General features: G+C 39.9%; 1 protein-coding gene across 2 annotated transcripts in view; it reads left to right on the plus strand.

Annotated features, from left to right (window-relative positions):
- Positions 1 to 423: 423 nt before the first annotated feature.
- The window catches only part of CUNH6orf163 (chromosome unknown C6orf163 homolog), a 20,338-nt gene continuing 4,275 nt past the window's right edge, over positions 424 to 16,486 (plus strand). The window contains exons 1-4 of one of the 2 annotated variants that reach the window (XM_017886630.1): positions 424 to 837; positions 4,418 to 4,512; positions 6,006 to 6,120; positions 12,235 to 12,454. In XM_017886630.1, coding sequence (XP_017742119.1) covers positions 690 to 837; positions 4,418 to 4,512; positions 6,006 to 6,120; positions 12,235 to 12,454 — 578 coding nt within the window. In that variant the 5' untranslated portion in view covers positions 424 to 689. The remainder of the gene's footprint in view (positions 838 to 4,417; positions 4,513 to 6,005; positions 6,121 to 12,234; positions 12,455 to 16,486) is intronic. The other variant, XM_017886629.1, reaches the window with a different exon arrangement.

Genomic DNA, 16,486 nt, shown 5'->3' on the forward strand with positions numbered 1-16,486 from the left:
AAAGGATTAATGGATTATCATGGGACGAGAACTGGTAGCTTTATAAGAAGAGGAAGAGAGGCCTGAGCTAGCATGTGAGCTCAGCCCCTGGCCATGTCATACCCTGTACCACCTCAGGACTCTTCAGCGAGTTCCCACCATCAAGAAGATTCTTACCTGATGCAGCTCCTCCACCTTGGACTTCTCAGCCTCCGTAAACTGTAAGAAATAATTTCCTTTTCTTTATAAGCTATCCGGTTTCAGGTATTCTATCATAAGCAACAGAAAACAGAGTAAGACAGCAGCAATAGGAAACTAATATAGAAAGTATCAGGAAAATGAATGGCTGTATCATGCTCCCTTTTGTCATTATTTGAAGTTGCTTTTATGAGCAAAGCTTGTCTTACCTAGCAACAGTTGCTAAGTAAGTTAACAACTTAATGCTAGAGTTTGGGAAGGAGCAGCTGCTTAAATCTTCCCAAATCTGGTGCCCATACCTTCTATGGCAGGGGCTTTTAGTACCATTCTTTAATGTTAGACACATAACCACTACCTAATCATGTGAACCGTTTAATCCTTACCAGCCTCTAGCATCCTAAAACCCTGAACCTCTTCCAGCTTTCTTAAACTTTCAGCTTTTCTTGAAACGACTTTTTCTGATTCTAAGATTATTTTAACTGTAAATGGGAGAAGACATCTGAAATTTAACTATGATCAGAAATTCAGATTACAACAACTTTGTTTGCTGTGCTGTTTGTAATAAAATAATCCCACCAGCCCCTTTTGGAAAAACCTTCAAACGGATCCATGAATACAAGCCACTGAAGACACGCTTTTACACTCACAAAGACATACTAGGTAAGTGACTTTATTGTTTTCCTTGTTCTAACACTTCATAGCGTTATGTGTCATTCTTTCTGTTATATAGACTTTTATCAGCTTTTTTCTCTTCAGAGTTGCTTGTCTGTACAGGGATGTTTGAGAAGAATATGGGTTGGAATACAGCTTCTCCACTTATAGTTGTGTGTATTGGGCAGGGTATTTAGCCTCTCAATCTGTTTCCTTATGTGGAAATAAAGATACTAATATCTTACAGGTTGTTATGAGACTTTAATGAAGTATTCATATCTGTTATAAACCCTAGCACATAATAGTAAATGTGAGTTCATTTTGCCCTTGGCCATACTTGGGCACCTTTCAGTATGTGTAGGAGAGGAAATATTATCTCTAAATAATACCCTAATTGAATGGGCACGGTGGCTCACACCTGTAATCCCAGCACTTTGGGTGGCCAAAGTGGGCATATCGCTTGAGGCCAAGAGTTCAAGACCAGCCTGGCCAACATGGCAAAACCCCGTCTCTACTAAAAGAATTTAGGCAGGCATGGTAGCATGTGCCTGTAATCCCAGCTACTCGGGAGGCTGAGGTGAGCGAATAGCTTGAACCCAGGAGGTGGAGGTGAGTGAGCTGAGATCGCACCACTGTACTCCAGCCTGGGTGACAGAGCGAGACTCTGCCTCAAAAAAAAAAAAAAAAAAAAATTTAAAGTACCCTAATAAACGGGTAAAAGAAACTATAACCTTTAAATAGTAGCTGGTGGCATAAAAGTAGATACATATAGATAACATGAGAACTTTTACTATATATACATATGTATAATACATAAGCAAATCAAATTGTGCTATAGGTTTCTGTCTCTCTTATTCTCATAAGAGTTTTCAGTCTGACCTTGAGCCTTGTAAGTATTTTCCTAAGGACTCTCAAAATACTCCTCTGATCCTCTCTTCCTTTAAAATGGTAAACTAAGGTGATTTCATTTCACTTCTGATATTTGAAAATATAAGAAGCTGGAGAGGTGTTTGGAAAAAAAACTAAAATGTAGGGGAGATCAAATTGGAATCATCCTCTAAAAACATCAATACCAAAATTGTTTTTTAGCATTTAGTAAATATTAGTATGAATGATTCATTATAATCTCTAAAGTGACTTTTCATACCCAGGACAGTGTATCTCCATTCTTAGATATACCTTAATGATTGATTTCCTTGTGCCTTATGGAATATCTAACCCAAACCTTAAGTGGATAAGTTAAATCTATTGTTAGAAATTAATCTTTTCTATTCAGTGACCTTTATTTGTCGCTGAACTGTTTTAAGTTAAAAAGAAAAGAAGTTGAAATTCTCTGTCCTTTATAAGTAAGTTCAAAAGCATGTTGAAATGTCCATAGAAGAGCTAGTGAGTATTTCATAGGACAATAGTTCTCAATCCTGGCAGTGCACTATATAGAACTTTGAAAAATACATTAATACAGATATCCAAGCACAGACCCACTGGATTTAATACTAATCTAACACAGAGCCACTAAATTAGGACCTCTACAGTCAGGACTAAGCATGTGTATTTTTTCCTTCATGTTTAAATAACCTTTTTTATTTCAAGATAGTTTAAGACTCACAAGTTGCAAAATATATCAGAGTTCCCTTGTACCCTTCATCCAGCTTCCGTTGATATCTTATGTAATCCTGGCACTTTGTCAAAGCCGGAACATTGGCATTGAAACAATACTATTAACTCAGGTACAGACCTTATGTATACTTTTTTCCCCCAGGCATATAGTTTTATGAAATTTATCACTTGTGTATGTTAGTGTAACCGTCACCACAATCACAACATGGAGCTGTTCCATCACCACAAAGGAACTCCCTCGTGTTACCCCTTAGCTGTCATTCTCTTCTCCCCAAACTTGAACCCCTGACAACCACTAATCTGTTCTCTATCACTGTAATTTTATCACTGAGTATGCTATCTAAAGAATCATACATTATATAACCCGTTGAGATTGGCTTTCTTCGCTCAGCATAATGCCCTTGAGATTCATCCAAGTTGTTTATTAATAGTTTTTTCCTTTTACAGTACGTGCACTAAAAGCTTTGCAGGAATCCTGTTGTACAATCAGGGTTGAGAACAACTAATAAAACCAATGGGATTTAAACATAAAAGAGGATAGCGGTAGCCTACACCTGTATCACATTTTTACGAAGTTCAATACATTGGTGGTCCATGCTTAGTCACATTTTGTCCTAGAAAATCTTTTCTAATTATTTCTACACAATGTTGGGCTTTTGCAGTATGTGTCCATCTCTACTGCAATATATGCTGCCCTGTGTTTTTAAGATTCACTGATGAACTAGTAGGAGACTCTCTGCCATCAAACATATACTTTTAATTGCTGGTGACAGAAACATAACTCAGAATAGACTGCATAAAATGGAATTTCTTGACTCTTTTAACAGAGAAACCCAAGGGAAATCTGGCATCAAGGCTTTCAGTCTGTCCATGCTTACCCTTTTAGTGAGTTGGCTTAATGGTTTACTGCTGCAGCTAGACTTACTCCAGCGGCTGGAAAAGGAGGAATGTGGATCAAGATAGCTCTAAGAATCTATTACCTTCAGCATAGAAATCCCAGAGGAAGGCCAGGCACGGTGGCTCACGCCTGTAATCCTAGCACTTTGGGAGGCCGAGGTGGGCAGATCACTTGAGGTTAGGAGTTTGAGACCAGCCTGACCAACATGGTGAAAGCCCGTTTCTACTAAAAATACAAAAATTAGTCAGGCATGGTGGTGGGCGCCTGTAATCCCAGCTACTCAGGAGGCTGAGGCAAGAGAATCACTTGAATCGAGAGGCGGAGGTTGCAGTGAGCTGCGATGGCGACACTGCACTGCAGCCTGGGCTACAAAGCAAGACTCCCTCTCAAAAACAAAAAAAAAGAAAAAGAAAAAGAAAGAAATACCAGTGGAGAAAGACCTGGCTATCAGATATTGCGTGGTCCTCTAAGCTCCTCTAGACTTTCATTACCTTGTCTGGGTAGAGAGGATATTATTATGGGAACGTTATTATTTGGAAATCAAATTAGATCATTGGCAGAAAAATAGTAAACTTCTACCCCTTAGCTCACTCCATATTGAAGCAGTTAAACCCACAAAGAACCACAAACTAAAGAAAGGCATGTAATGTGTTGAAGGCATTCCACTTCGCCTCTCCCGATGCTAGCACTAGCACCCAAATAGGAACAGGGAGAGAGAGAGAGCTGTATATTGTGCTAAGACCTCTTGAATATTCACTCATCATTCTACTTTGAGTGTACAAAATGTGTCCCTTTCTTCAGGGCATTTATTTCACCTCCCCAGTTGTCTGCTAGTTGTGGACTGGTTGTGATGAGGGGAATGACCAACTCTATCCAGGCCTGACAGTGCTGTGAATTCCCTCCTAATTAGAGAAAAACTTACTCTTTCAATGGGTATCTTTGAAATATATATACTGACATCTCCTAAAAGGATGTATCTCCTAAGTAGCCCTCATAAATAACTACATAATGGTGGAAAGGAAAGCCAGGAAGCAATCGGTGGAGGTTTGTGACCATTGCTCTTCAAATACACAGATATTGGGGCAAATGTTCTGAAAAAAGAAGAGAAGTTTCAAGAAGATATACTCAGAGAACGCATTGCAAAAGCAGAAGCTGAAGTATGGGCTCAGGTAAAAGAAGTTACACGTCAACCCAAAGTCCATCTTTACAATTTTTTCACATTTTGGATTTGTCTGAAACAATTGTAGAGTGTAGTAGTCAGAACTGACTGAATCCTGGCTAGCTGTGGGACCTTGGGCAAGTTCTACAACCTCTGTAGTCTTGGTTTCTTCATTGTAAAAGAGTAATAATAGTACCCATTCTGTGGGGTAGTTGGGAGGGTTCAATGAAATAATATGCCTTGCACACAGTAGGTGCTTAGTAAGAAGCTGGCATCATCAGGAGCTTCCTTACTTCTCAGCTGCCCTCTCTGTATGGAGGACTCTTGCTCCCTTTATTTTCATTTGATTGAAACCAAAACTAAAAAGAAAAAAAAAATAACTAAGAAGACTCCTTGTTGATAGTTGTTTCTTATGGCCTAACATTTAATATATAGACTATCCATTTGTGGAGCATGTAACACTCCTGTTTCTTCAAATGCTTCTTTATGGCCTACTCCCCTTTTCCTCCCCTCTCTCCAAAATCCTTAATACCTTGTCCATGCGACTGCTGAGCGCTATAAGGGCAATTTAAATATCAGGGCTGACAGTGGGATCCAAGCCATCAAACTGAAGCAAAGCCTCAATCCTGTAGCCCCATTTCTTCCAATCATAGAATGACATCAATAACTTCCTAAAGAGAATTACAGCTCCTTGAGAGCAGAACAAGCCACTGTGCTTAGAGCAATGTTTCTCAGTTTCTTTATAAAATAGACATTATAGCAAATAGTATTAGCATTGTTCAGTATTAATGCCAGCAAAAGCTTGTTATGAAAATGTTTTGAACATACATAATACTCCAGTTCTGTATGAATATTCCAGTTCTGTATACCCCAGATTTTGATTTATCTCAAAATCTTTGTAGTCATCTATTTTTATTAGTGGTAAAATTCAAACTGATTGTGAACCATCAATTATACATCAATTATACAAGGTGATGCTTTTGTAAATAGTCTACAATTTGAATGTAAGTTGGTCTAGTGTTCTGTGTATTCTTTTCAAATAAGAGTTGAAGTTCTTTCTGAGGACCTAATGCGGGGGACCTGGATGGTACTCTGCCTCTTTACTCAGCTCCTTCTAGCTTTGTACATCTTTTCACTTCACTGTGTTTTCCAGATTTTCCACAATGCACATGTGTTACTTTGAGAGTTAATCAAGCAAGAAATAAAGTGCCAAAGAGAAAAGGCAACCCAGCAGCCTATGTATAGTAAAGCTGCCTTGCCTTTAGCGATTCCAGAAACAGCAAGGCTAGCCCTGGATTGGGATGCGTTAGAGCATCTCTGGCTAAGGCAGACAGTGTGATATGGGAGGTTTGAGATGGGAATGGGGCAAGAAATTAGGGACTCCGTGGTGGTTGCTAATTTTCAGTAAATTTGAAAACCTGATTTACTAACATCCCGAATAAGCCAAGTTGCCCTGTGCTTATTCTGCTACATTAATAGATAAATGGACTCTTTCTTTCAAAGGCTAATGAACGTCAAAAACAAGCAGTGGAGAAAGCACTTGAAGAAGCAAATGACAGACACAAAATTGAAATTCAGATTTTGAAAGAGGAACATCAAAAGATTTACAGGTTTTATAGTGGCTTGTTGTCTTTTAAAAGTAATTTTATTAGTAAAAAGAAAAAAAAAGTTGGCAAGGGAATGAGAAAAAAATAATAAGAAAATCTAGGTTGGTGTTTCATGGCCATTAGCTGGGATCCTTGGGAGGTTCTCAGAAGAGATGCTGAGCTCTCTAGAGCAGTGATGAATGGGTGAAGAAGAAGCCATAGCTTACTTCCCAAGGGAAGCTTTGCCTGACCAGCCTTGCCTTGCCACCCACACACTGTCCATGACACCCTGATCTTTTTCATAGCAGTCTTCACTGTAATTAAATAAATGATTGTGTGGTTAGTTGTTGAATGTCTGACTCCCCCACATGACTGCAGCTTTCAGCAGGGGTGTCTGTCTCATCACTGGACTAGCCCTGGTGCCCAGCATAATTCCCTGACTTGGTAGGTGCTCAAATAGTTGAACAAGTGAAGCGGGCTGTTCTCCTTCTCTGATTTCTTCCTTTTTTCTAAAGTTTGCACTTACTGTACTGCCAAGAGGGACATCTGAGCTGTCCCTCAAGAATTTAATGCAGAGCCAGATGTCATAGATGAAGGATACTAACCTATAGCCTGTTCAAGTACATGACTCTAGGTAACTTACAAACTTTCAGGTGGAGACCCTAGTATTCATTGTTAGTTCAGTACCTCGATTACAAAATCTGCTCAAAGGAAGAGGTTACAGATCTCTTTTCACATTTTGGTCAAGGGAGGGACAGGACAGGATAAGGTACAGGTATGACAATACATGGGCAGAAGCTGGAGGAAAGTGGCAGAGGTCCAGCCCCAGGTTTGGCCTAACTTAAGAACACTAATGAGCAGTTCAGGGACTGCAGGCCAATTTATTCATTGTTGCAACAACGAGCACCTACCATATACTAGATGTGTACCAGGTGAGAAAAATCAACTGTCTTTACCCAGAGAGGACTTGCTGGCAGGAAGGGGAGCTCCTCCCCAGGGCTCCTGAATGCTTCGCTCCAGTGGCCTACCTCAGCCAGGGTTGGTATGGTGCCTGAGGGGTTGGCTGTCGTGGCCCACTGCCCATTCCTCATTTCAGTTAAAATGTGAAGAGCATTTATAGCATGTCTTAAGCAGGCCTGCTCTTCAGTTGCTATGTACAAGTATGGCCATACTGGCAATTAAAGTATTAAAATACTTCTCTATCAGTTGATAACTAGTCACCCGCTAAGCCCTCTATCACCTTGGTCACCCTGGTTGCCTCCCCAGCAGACTCCTGGACCTCTCCCAGTCCAGCAATTTAAAAGGATAACTCATGGCTTGGCAAGGGGCTCTAGTTCCCTGCTATAATGCTGCAGCCAGAAGCCATTCAGATAGGTGAGCCCTACTGTGCTGGTTGATACACATTTTGAATGTCCTTCCTGGCATTAGGTTGTAAAGACATAAGGAAGATGTGATGCCCGTTTCAAGGGTCACATGCAAGTCTTTCTTTAAATAATGTTATTGTACCCCACATAGCCTTTGAGTGGAGTTGATGCACTTAGTGCTTCAGTAGAAAGAAGCCCTAAGAAAATTTAAAGGTAAATTGTTAAAGGGGGATTGATCTTCCTGAAATAATTGTCCAGGGGTTGAGAATTTACATTTATACCACTATTTCAGATATTTTTTATTTATGAAGGAATGATTAGTCTAGAGTAGTGTGTGGGGTTATTTCAACCTGTTACATCTGTAGGATACTAAGACACAGACATCAGTACTGCTTCTCAGGGCTTGTCTGTGAACCACCTGCATCAGAATCTATTCACTTGGGGGCCTGATGTACAGATTCCTGGGCCTCATTCTGACCTACTGACTCCATCAGCAGCCCAAGTGATTCTCACACATATTAAAGTTTGAGATTACCAATATATAGCAGAAAACCAAGTTCCTGTAGAGCAAAATATTAAATTCTGATATGTCGAGACCACCAGGTATTGCTCTAAAGAGTTTGGTGTGTTTCCTGCACAGGGGAAATTGCCCCATCCAGACCTGGCTCCAGTCTTGAGTTCTTTTGTCCTCTTCTGCTCTTTTCCTGGTGCTCTTTTTTCTCAGTGGGATGTGGGTAATAGAACAGCCATGGGCTTTTGGGGACCTTTAACTTTTTTTTTCTCTTTCGTTTATAAAACACTAAACATTCAATTCCAGAGAACCAAAATCCCATCTTCTCACCAAACACTACTAAGGGGCCTGTGTTCTGCTTCATACCTTTTCTCTTTTCTTTCTGTCTTGTTAATGCTTTTAAAAACAAATGAGTTTTTTATATAAATAAAGTTTTTAAAGTGTGAAAAAAAAAAGGAGTTTGGTGTGTTTCAAATGCATGCTGTTAAGATAAAATTTCTAGATCTTATTTGATGGATAGGTAATCTTTTGAAAAGGTGTTTATATTATTGAAAGATAATAATATCAAAAGTAAATGAGAAGATGAAAGCTAAAGGACAAATAAATGAAAAACTAGAGTAGAAAATATAATAAAGTCATAGGTAAATTTAAAACTTAAAAATGTATACATGCCATGATGTCCTGTGCAATTATCACTGATTGGGCCTTGAGCTTTCTGGCAGCCAATGCAAAGAGGGAAATGTTGTGACTCACCATGCCCATAAGGTACAGACAAATTAGGCACCTGAGAGGCTCAGATATTCCTAGCTATGAAACCTCAGAGCAGTATCTCCTGAGGGGGACATTGTGTAAAAATGCCTGTCAGACATCTGTACAGTTAACACAATGGAGTCCATGAATCTGTTTCTTACAGTATCTCAAAATGTGGGATGACTCACTCAAGATGCATTTCAGTAAAAGCATTTCATTAAAAGTAAAAGCAATGTAAGGCCTCCTTACATTGAATAAGAACACCGACAAACAGCAGGTTACTTAATTATTTTTGAAGCTTTAAATATGTATTCCACATGCTATGTGAGACAGTAAATGAATTTTGGTTTTATTAAATCATTACGTAAAAGAGGGACTGAGTTCAGTTATCTGAATTCCTAGTTAGTAATTAGGAATTAAAAAAAAAAACAAAACCGCAATCACTTTGTGCCAAAAAAATTCAGGCATACAACAGTCTTACACCACCCTATTGACCCTGACTTTTTTTCCTTCTTCAACAGATGTTTGCAAGAGTTCTATTAAATACATTTCATTCTGAAAAAAATTAATGATTCATATAGGAATATATTATGGTAGTACTTCACCTGTCTTAAGCTCAACCATCACCCAGCAGTCTGAATTACTGAGAATATACTTGAAAACCCAGAAGTAAGTTAAAATATCTCCCTAAGGAATTAAATAAAGGCCTCTGACTACAAGAGAATAACTCAGGCTTATTAGACGTAGCAGAACCTCTTCACCCCCACTCAGATGTCATTATGTTTATTTGACAACCTAAACCCAACAGACAGATGCTTGATTTTTCTTTTGTTTTCTTTTCTTTTGAAATGGAGTCTCTCTATAGCCCAGGCAGGAGTGCAGTGGAGTGATCTCGGCTCACTGCAACCTCTGCCTCCTGAGTTCAAGTGATTCTCCTGCCTCAGCCTCCTGAGTAGCTGGGATTACAAGTGTGCACCTCCACACCCAGCTAAGTTTGTATTTTTAATAGAGACAGGGTTTTGCTGTGTTGGCCTGGCAGCCAGACTGGTCTCGAACTCCTGGCCTCAAATGATCTGCCCTCCTCAACCTCCCAAAGTGCTGGGATTATAGGCATGAGCCACCACACCCAGCAGGGTTGCTTGATTTTTCAAATTGGAAATAGATTAAATACTGGAAAGTAAAAATAACAAAAAGGGGCTCACTGATAGCAGCTACAGCAGCATCCTCAGCCTGATGGCAAGTAATTTTCTTGTTCTTTGAAGAAAAGAAAAATTTGATTTGATACCTACAAGAAGCAAAGATGAAATTTCAAAAAGCAAAGCAATCTGGGGTCCTTTATGACAGATAACAAGTGGCTCTATGAACTTCAACAATTATTACATGCCACATGAAGTTTTTGGCCCAGTACAATCATTCATCTTTGTCTACCAAACCTGGATCATCAAGAAAGTTTTAGATTGTTTCATAATGTTCTTTTTATGGTGTTAAAGACATTTAGAAACATTTCCATTCAAAATATTTTGTCAAAAAAAATTTTAGTAATTTAAGAGACAAAGCCTTCTGCTAGCAGAAGAAGACGAAGCCCTTCCTGTAAGGAGAATCCCAGCTAGCAATTTTCTAAAATGGCCCAATGTTTCCATAAAATGAATTTTCTAAATAACGTCCAACTGAAGGGGCCCACCTTTGGGAGAATGATTCTTAAAGTTGATTTTCCTGGGTGGTTCTGTTTCCATTTTTTAACCTTTTTCACCCTTGAAGTAACCAAAGTGGAGAAGTGAAAAACTTCCTTCCTCTTGAAAAAGCTGAAAGGTCTGTCTTAACAAATATTTTAATTGCTGAAATAATCTTCTGAGAAGCTGAAGCAATTTCAGTTTCCCTTATAGTTTAGAGTTCTCTTGACTTTCTCTCAGCTTCAGCTGAGGATTCTCTCTGGACACTGTAAACAGCTGGCTCTCTCAGAGGCTCCCATAGAAATGGTGCTAAAGGGAGTTGAGCAAACTTCAGCCAGGAGAACTCTTACTGGTTTTATTCCTTTCTATTCTGGGTAAGATTTCATTTAAAGAAGGGATTCTGCAGCTATTGAAAACGAAAGAAAACCTACTGTACTATATCTTATAAGACTGTACAATTGATGAATCTCTTGAAAGACTCCAGCATTGCAGCCAGGAATGAAGTGAGAAACTGGCAATCAGCAACCCTGGCTTCTATTCCTAGTTCTTCCATTGATGTGCTATGTGAAATAACTTAATTTCTCTATGTTCTTTTGATGTCTTCCCAAATAGAGATAAACATTTACCTTTGGGCCGGGCACAGTGGCTCATGCCTGTAATTCCAGCAGTTTGGGAAGTCAAGATGGGCAGATCACTTGAACCCAGAAATTCAAGACAAGCCTGGGCAACATGGTGAAACCCTATTTCTACAAAAAATAGAAAAATTAGCCAGGCATGGTGGCAAGTGTCTATAGTCTCAGCTACATGGGAGGCTGAGGTGGGAGGATTGCCTGAGCCTGGGAGGTTGAGGCTGAAATGAGCCGTGATTGTGCCATTGCACCCCAGCCTGGGCAACAGAATGAGAACCTGTCTCAAAAAAAAAAAAAAAAAGAAAGAAAAATTACCTTTAAATGAAAGTTTTAAAATACCTGGACAGAATGATTTGCTCCTCCTCTTTATAATGTTACATTTCTACATATTGTTATATTTCTGTAACATGTATTGCACAATTAGGTTGTTGGCCTCCTCCACTAGACAGTGAATCCCCTGAGGACCAAGATCCCCACCTTCTTGTGTATGTAGCATCTGGGCCTCAGAGTGCCAGACACACTGTGGTATTAGTAGGCATTTCCAAAATGGTGACAGGGTTTTCCTCGAGCGCAATTTGTGGGTCTGTTTTCCACAGGTCTTGGTTTGACTAGTGCTTCCTCTACTTATTTGGTTGAAGGCCCTCCTCAGGTCCTCCTTCCTGGAACAGTGGAGCACTTATTCCTATCCCTTCTGCGAAGGAGAAAGGGCCCCTCAACACTAATAAGCTGGAATACTGAAACAATGGTGGGACAGGTGGGCAGATTCCTGTGACTGTAATATCATGCAATCATTTTCTGCCTGAACCTCAGGTTCTCTCCCACCCAGGAGACACTCAGGAGGCATAATAATTATTTCTGCCATTTTCCAGGACTGGCTTACTAAAGCAGAACTGCATTATGTAATTATGCATAATGATACTATGATACTAGAATATTTGAACAATCAAGAAAAAAGACCTTTAACCCTACCCCTCTAACCCAACTATTTTCTTTTTTCCATATTCCCTTTCAATATTATCTACGTAGATATTTATATTACATTGTTTGTACATTTTTGGTTCTACCTAACATCATATAAATAAAAGTTTTCCATATCATACACACTCTTACTTTAAATCATCAGTGTTAACAGGTACACTTGCCAGCAGATAGATAAAACGATAGTTTAAAGAGCCTCTCAATGTGCGGTTTTAGACATCAAATCTGTAATAGCTAACCCTAGTTTTGCCATTGCTTCAGGAAGTGACAGCTAAAACTAAGACAGAGATGTATCAAAACATGGATGATGAAATGAAGAGAGAGCACTTGGCTGCAGAACAGCGCATGGTCCACAGAATCCAAAGGATTATGATGGAATGCCACAGAGAGAAGGTGGAAGCTGTGGAGAAAGCCAGGGCTGAAGAAAGACTCATCGCCCAGGAAGCAATCCAGGCCCAGAAAAGGTATTCCAGAGAACTCAATTGCAAAATAGTGTTTTCCTTTATCAAAATCAACCTGGAGAAACAGATAAGATTACAGTACATAGGTATATATTGCCCAGTTTTTGTGTTTTTACTTTTTTATTATGGAAAATACCAAACATAGGGAGCAATTTATATTGTAGAGTATGTGTGTGGCTTAAAGAAAAATAATAACGTAAATACTCAAAAACCTACCACTCAGCTTAAGGGATTGAAAATTGCTGTTTTCTAAAGCTCTCATGTGTTCTTCCTCAGTCATATCTTCTTCTTGTCCCTGCTTGAAAGGTAGCTACTCTCTAAATATGGTATTTTTCATTCTGTATCACCAGTTTTAAGAAACCAAGGACAGGAATCAAGAAATAGTTTCCCATAAACACATCATTAAAATCAATCTTCACATTCTCTAGCCAAGATCATACACTATTGTGTTTTTGTTACTTTTGGTCTTTTCTTATTATACAAGTAATATATGTTGCAAAAGAAATTGACATTATGGAAATATATAGAGCAAAATTGCAAGTCCTGATGCATTTCTTCCCCTACACCCTCCCTGCCTCCCAGAGACAGTTATTTTAAACAATAGAGTCTATATCCTTCCATGCCCTTTTGATGTGTTTACAGCCATATGTATATGCATAATCACAGATCAGATCACACATATATATATTTTAAGAAAACCAAGGTAACTATTTCTATGTATGTAATGATTATTTGCTGGAACAGGACAGCAGTTAGGAGTTCAGGGATTGTCAGGGGCAAGAGAAAAAACATAATTTCCAGATTTTTTGTACCAGGTCATTTACCTGCCCACGATCACTGATTTGTAGCAGCAGAGCTGAGACTGAGACCTCCCTATTTGGCCTTTGTGACTGGTCCCTTTTGCTTTGCTGCTTGAGTTAACAAACAAATCCATTTCTATATAATTAATGGGTAAAATCTTTTTCATTAGAACTCTTTAGAACAGGGACACAGGTAAGATCCTGGAGGAGGTACAGATAAATGAGAATGAGAGCTGCAGCTGTGACAGTTTAACTGGTACCTCTCTTCCTGCAGAGACTACAGGTCATTGTGGAGGTAGAAGACGAAGATGAGAGGGGATACCAGGAGGGGGTTAGGGAATGAGTCGTGGCTCAATGCACTGGAAGGTGGATCCTCTTTTCCTTTCTCTCCTGCTGGGCATCTGCAGGAGCTCTGCAGGCACCTATGGGAGCCTCTGGGTCCCCTCCTCACACACACTTGCAGTCTCCTCCCTCTCTTGCAAGATTGTTTTTGCACCCCCTCCAGCCCTTTCCTCTGTGAGGTTTGATGGAAGGTTTTCAATGTCTGCCTTTTATTGAAACCGTAGACTAGGATTAAGGAACTGCCATGTGTAGTGTTAAAATATATCCAGCTAGAATGCCCATTTTGTTTATTGATGTTTCCCAAGTGCCTGGAAGAAAGTCTGGCACATGGTAGGCATTCTCGAAATATTTATTGAACAAATGGTTTAAATTTCTTCCAGTTAGTCAAAGCCACTCTTCAGCACACCAGATCTTATAAACTTTCATCAAGACTTAAGGATTCAGAACACTTATATATCATGAGAAATTTGTTAACTATACAGAAAACTTTTTTGTGGATTGAGGTGATTAGATTCTAAACAGGTTGCCCAGGAGACACTGGACTCTTTCTCTTAAAGTTAAAAAAAAAAAAAAAAAAAGGCCGGGGGCAGCGTCTCAGGCCTGTAATCCCAGCACTTTGGGAGTCCAAGGCAGGCGGATCACGAGGTCAGGAGATCTAGACCATCCTGGATAACACGGTGAAACCCCATCTCTACTAAAAATACAAAAAATTAGTCGGGTGTGGTGGCGGGCACCTGTAGTCCCAGCTACTCGGGAGACTGAGGCAGGAGAGTGGCGTGAACCTGGGAGGTGGAGCTTGCAGTGAGCCGAGATCTCGCCAGTGCACTCCAGTCTGGGCGACAGAGTGAGACTTCCTCTCAAAAAAAAGAAAAAAAAAGTCTGTGTTTGTAAAGGTTCTAATTGTTTTCTAGCCCAAGGCAAGGCATGAATGAAGTAACCACTCAGGACTTTTTGTGGTCATGGCTGTAATTCCTACTGACAGCTTCCCTTATTCAATACCCAGCACATGCAAGGCCTTTTGTATACTCCTTCTTGCATCTGCATATCCCTTCCTAGGAGATTGTATCATCCTACATATCTTCAGGCAAAGACCCTGGAGGGTTAAGGCCTTAAAGGGAAACTAAGCAAACTGCCAAAGATCGCAGAGGAAAGAGGTGACAGGGCCTGATTTGAACCCTGGCCTTTATGATGCCAAAGCTTATGACCTTCCATTTTGCTACCTGCTCTAGAGATAGAGAAGCTATGTGAGTTTTCTAGAGGGTTTGTTCACTTCACCAGAGCTCATCAAGTACCTTCTGTGGTTGTGGCACAAATTAAGGGCCCTTTCTCAACATTATGTAAAATCACTAGAGTATGGCTGCCCCCAACAAGCAAGGCTGGATGGACTGGTACAAATAGCACATAGGTGCTGGAAGAGTTCAAAGTCCTGGAAAAATCAAGCAGTATGGGTGGGGTATGTAGTGAGGTAGGTTTTTTGGAGGAAGTTTGTCATGGGTTGGGCCTTAGAGAGAAGATAGGAGGTCCCACTTGTGAGAGAGGCAAAAGAATGAGAACAGAATGAGCGAAGACATGGAAGGAGAAAGTGTGATGTATAATGAGGCAGCGCCAAGGGGAGGTTCAAGAGTGTTAATAACCCGGGGATAGAAATGCACTGCTGAATGCTGGCATCTGGAGATGTCCCTCACCTACCTAACTTCTGAAATGCCTGCAGCTTCCTGCCAGACCAGAGAGCCAGGAGTTCCCCATGTCCCAGGTAGAAAATCAGAATATAGGTTACTGGTAAGCACAATGCTTGTACCTGATTGAAATAGTGCTAACAGTCCTATAGTTCTAATGAAAAGTAGATTAATAGCTTATTTACAGACTAACCAGGCAAAGGATCAATTGCTAGTATGGATTTTCCATGGTTTATTTTTTCCCTATCAGTTAAGATTGAGTTATTATATATCAGATTATGTTTATATTTAGTAACTTGTTTTCATTCTCCAAGAGTCTGTTTTATAAAATATCAGACTGAATCCTATAAATTTGGACACACACTACAACTATTTTGAAAATAGTTACTTTTCTGGCCAGTGCCAACCTGAAATATGGTGTGTATTTCAAAATTACAAGTGTGCAGCCTCATAAAGATAGAGATGGCAGAAGAACTTCACTGCTTACAGAAAGCACAGACATTCACTTCACATCGGAATGAGCATTGGGGGTTATGGAGCTGGACATGCCATTCCTTCTGCTACATGCCAGCCAGTCATTGGTGAGCCTCCTTGATGTTGCTGGTTGAGGTGGTTGGTCCACATGCTGAACACCTCTACTTGTCATGTTCTTCCTTATGTGGATTCAGAAACTCTGGGCCTCACCTTTACCTTTGACTTCTGGCCCTGCTCCTCCTCTGTGCATGGTGATCCTTCAAATGTTTGAGGAGAGAGAATATGTCCAAGATTTAATTTGAAGAAGGGAAGGAAAAACCAAAATGTACTAATACCTAGTTCTTTCACAGTTCTTTCTCATATGATAAGCTTTCTAGGCCCTCTTTCAGTTAAAAAAAAAAAAATACAGGTAGACTAATTTATGTACATTGAAAAACATTTTACACATATCCCAAGAATTGGCTATTTTCCTATGGCAAATATTTCGCTTATGTTAAGAATCCTTTTTAAGCATGAATTTTTTTTTTTTTTTTTTTTTTTTTTTTGAGAGAGTCTTGCTTTGTTGCCTAGGCTGAAGTGCAGTGATGCGATCTCTGCTCTCTGCAACCTCCGCCTTCCAGGTTCAAGCAATTTTCCTGCCTCAACCTCCCAAGTAGCTGGGATTACAGATACTCACCACCATGCCCAGCTAATTTTTGTATTTTTAGTAGAGATGGGGCTTCTCCATTTTGGCCAAGCTGGTC

The sequence above is a fragment of the Rhinopithecus bieti genome, unplaced genomic scaffold (assembly GCF_001698545.2).
Source record: "Rhinopithecus bieti isolate Rb0 unplaced genomic scaffold, ASM169854v2 scaffold_15197, whole genome shotgun sequence".
NCBI classification, from domain to species: Eukaryota; Metazoa; Chordata; class Mammalia; order Primates; family Cercopithecidae; genus Rhinopithecus; species Rhinopithecus bieti.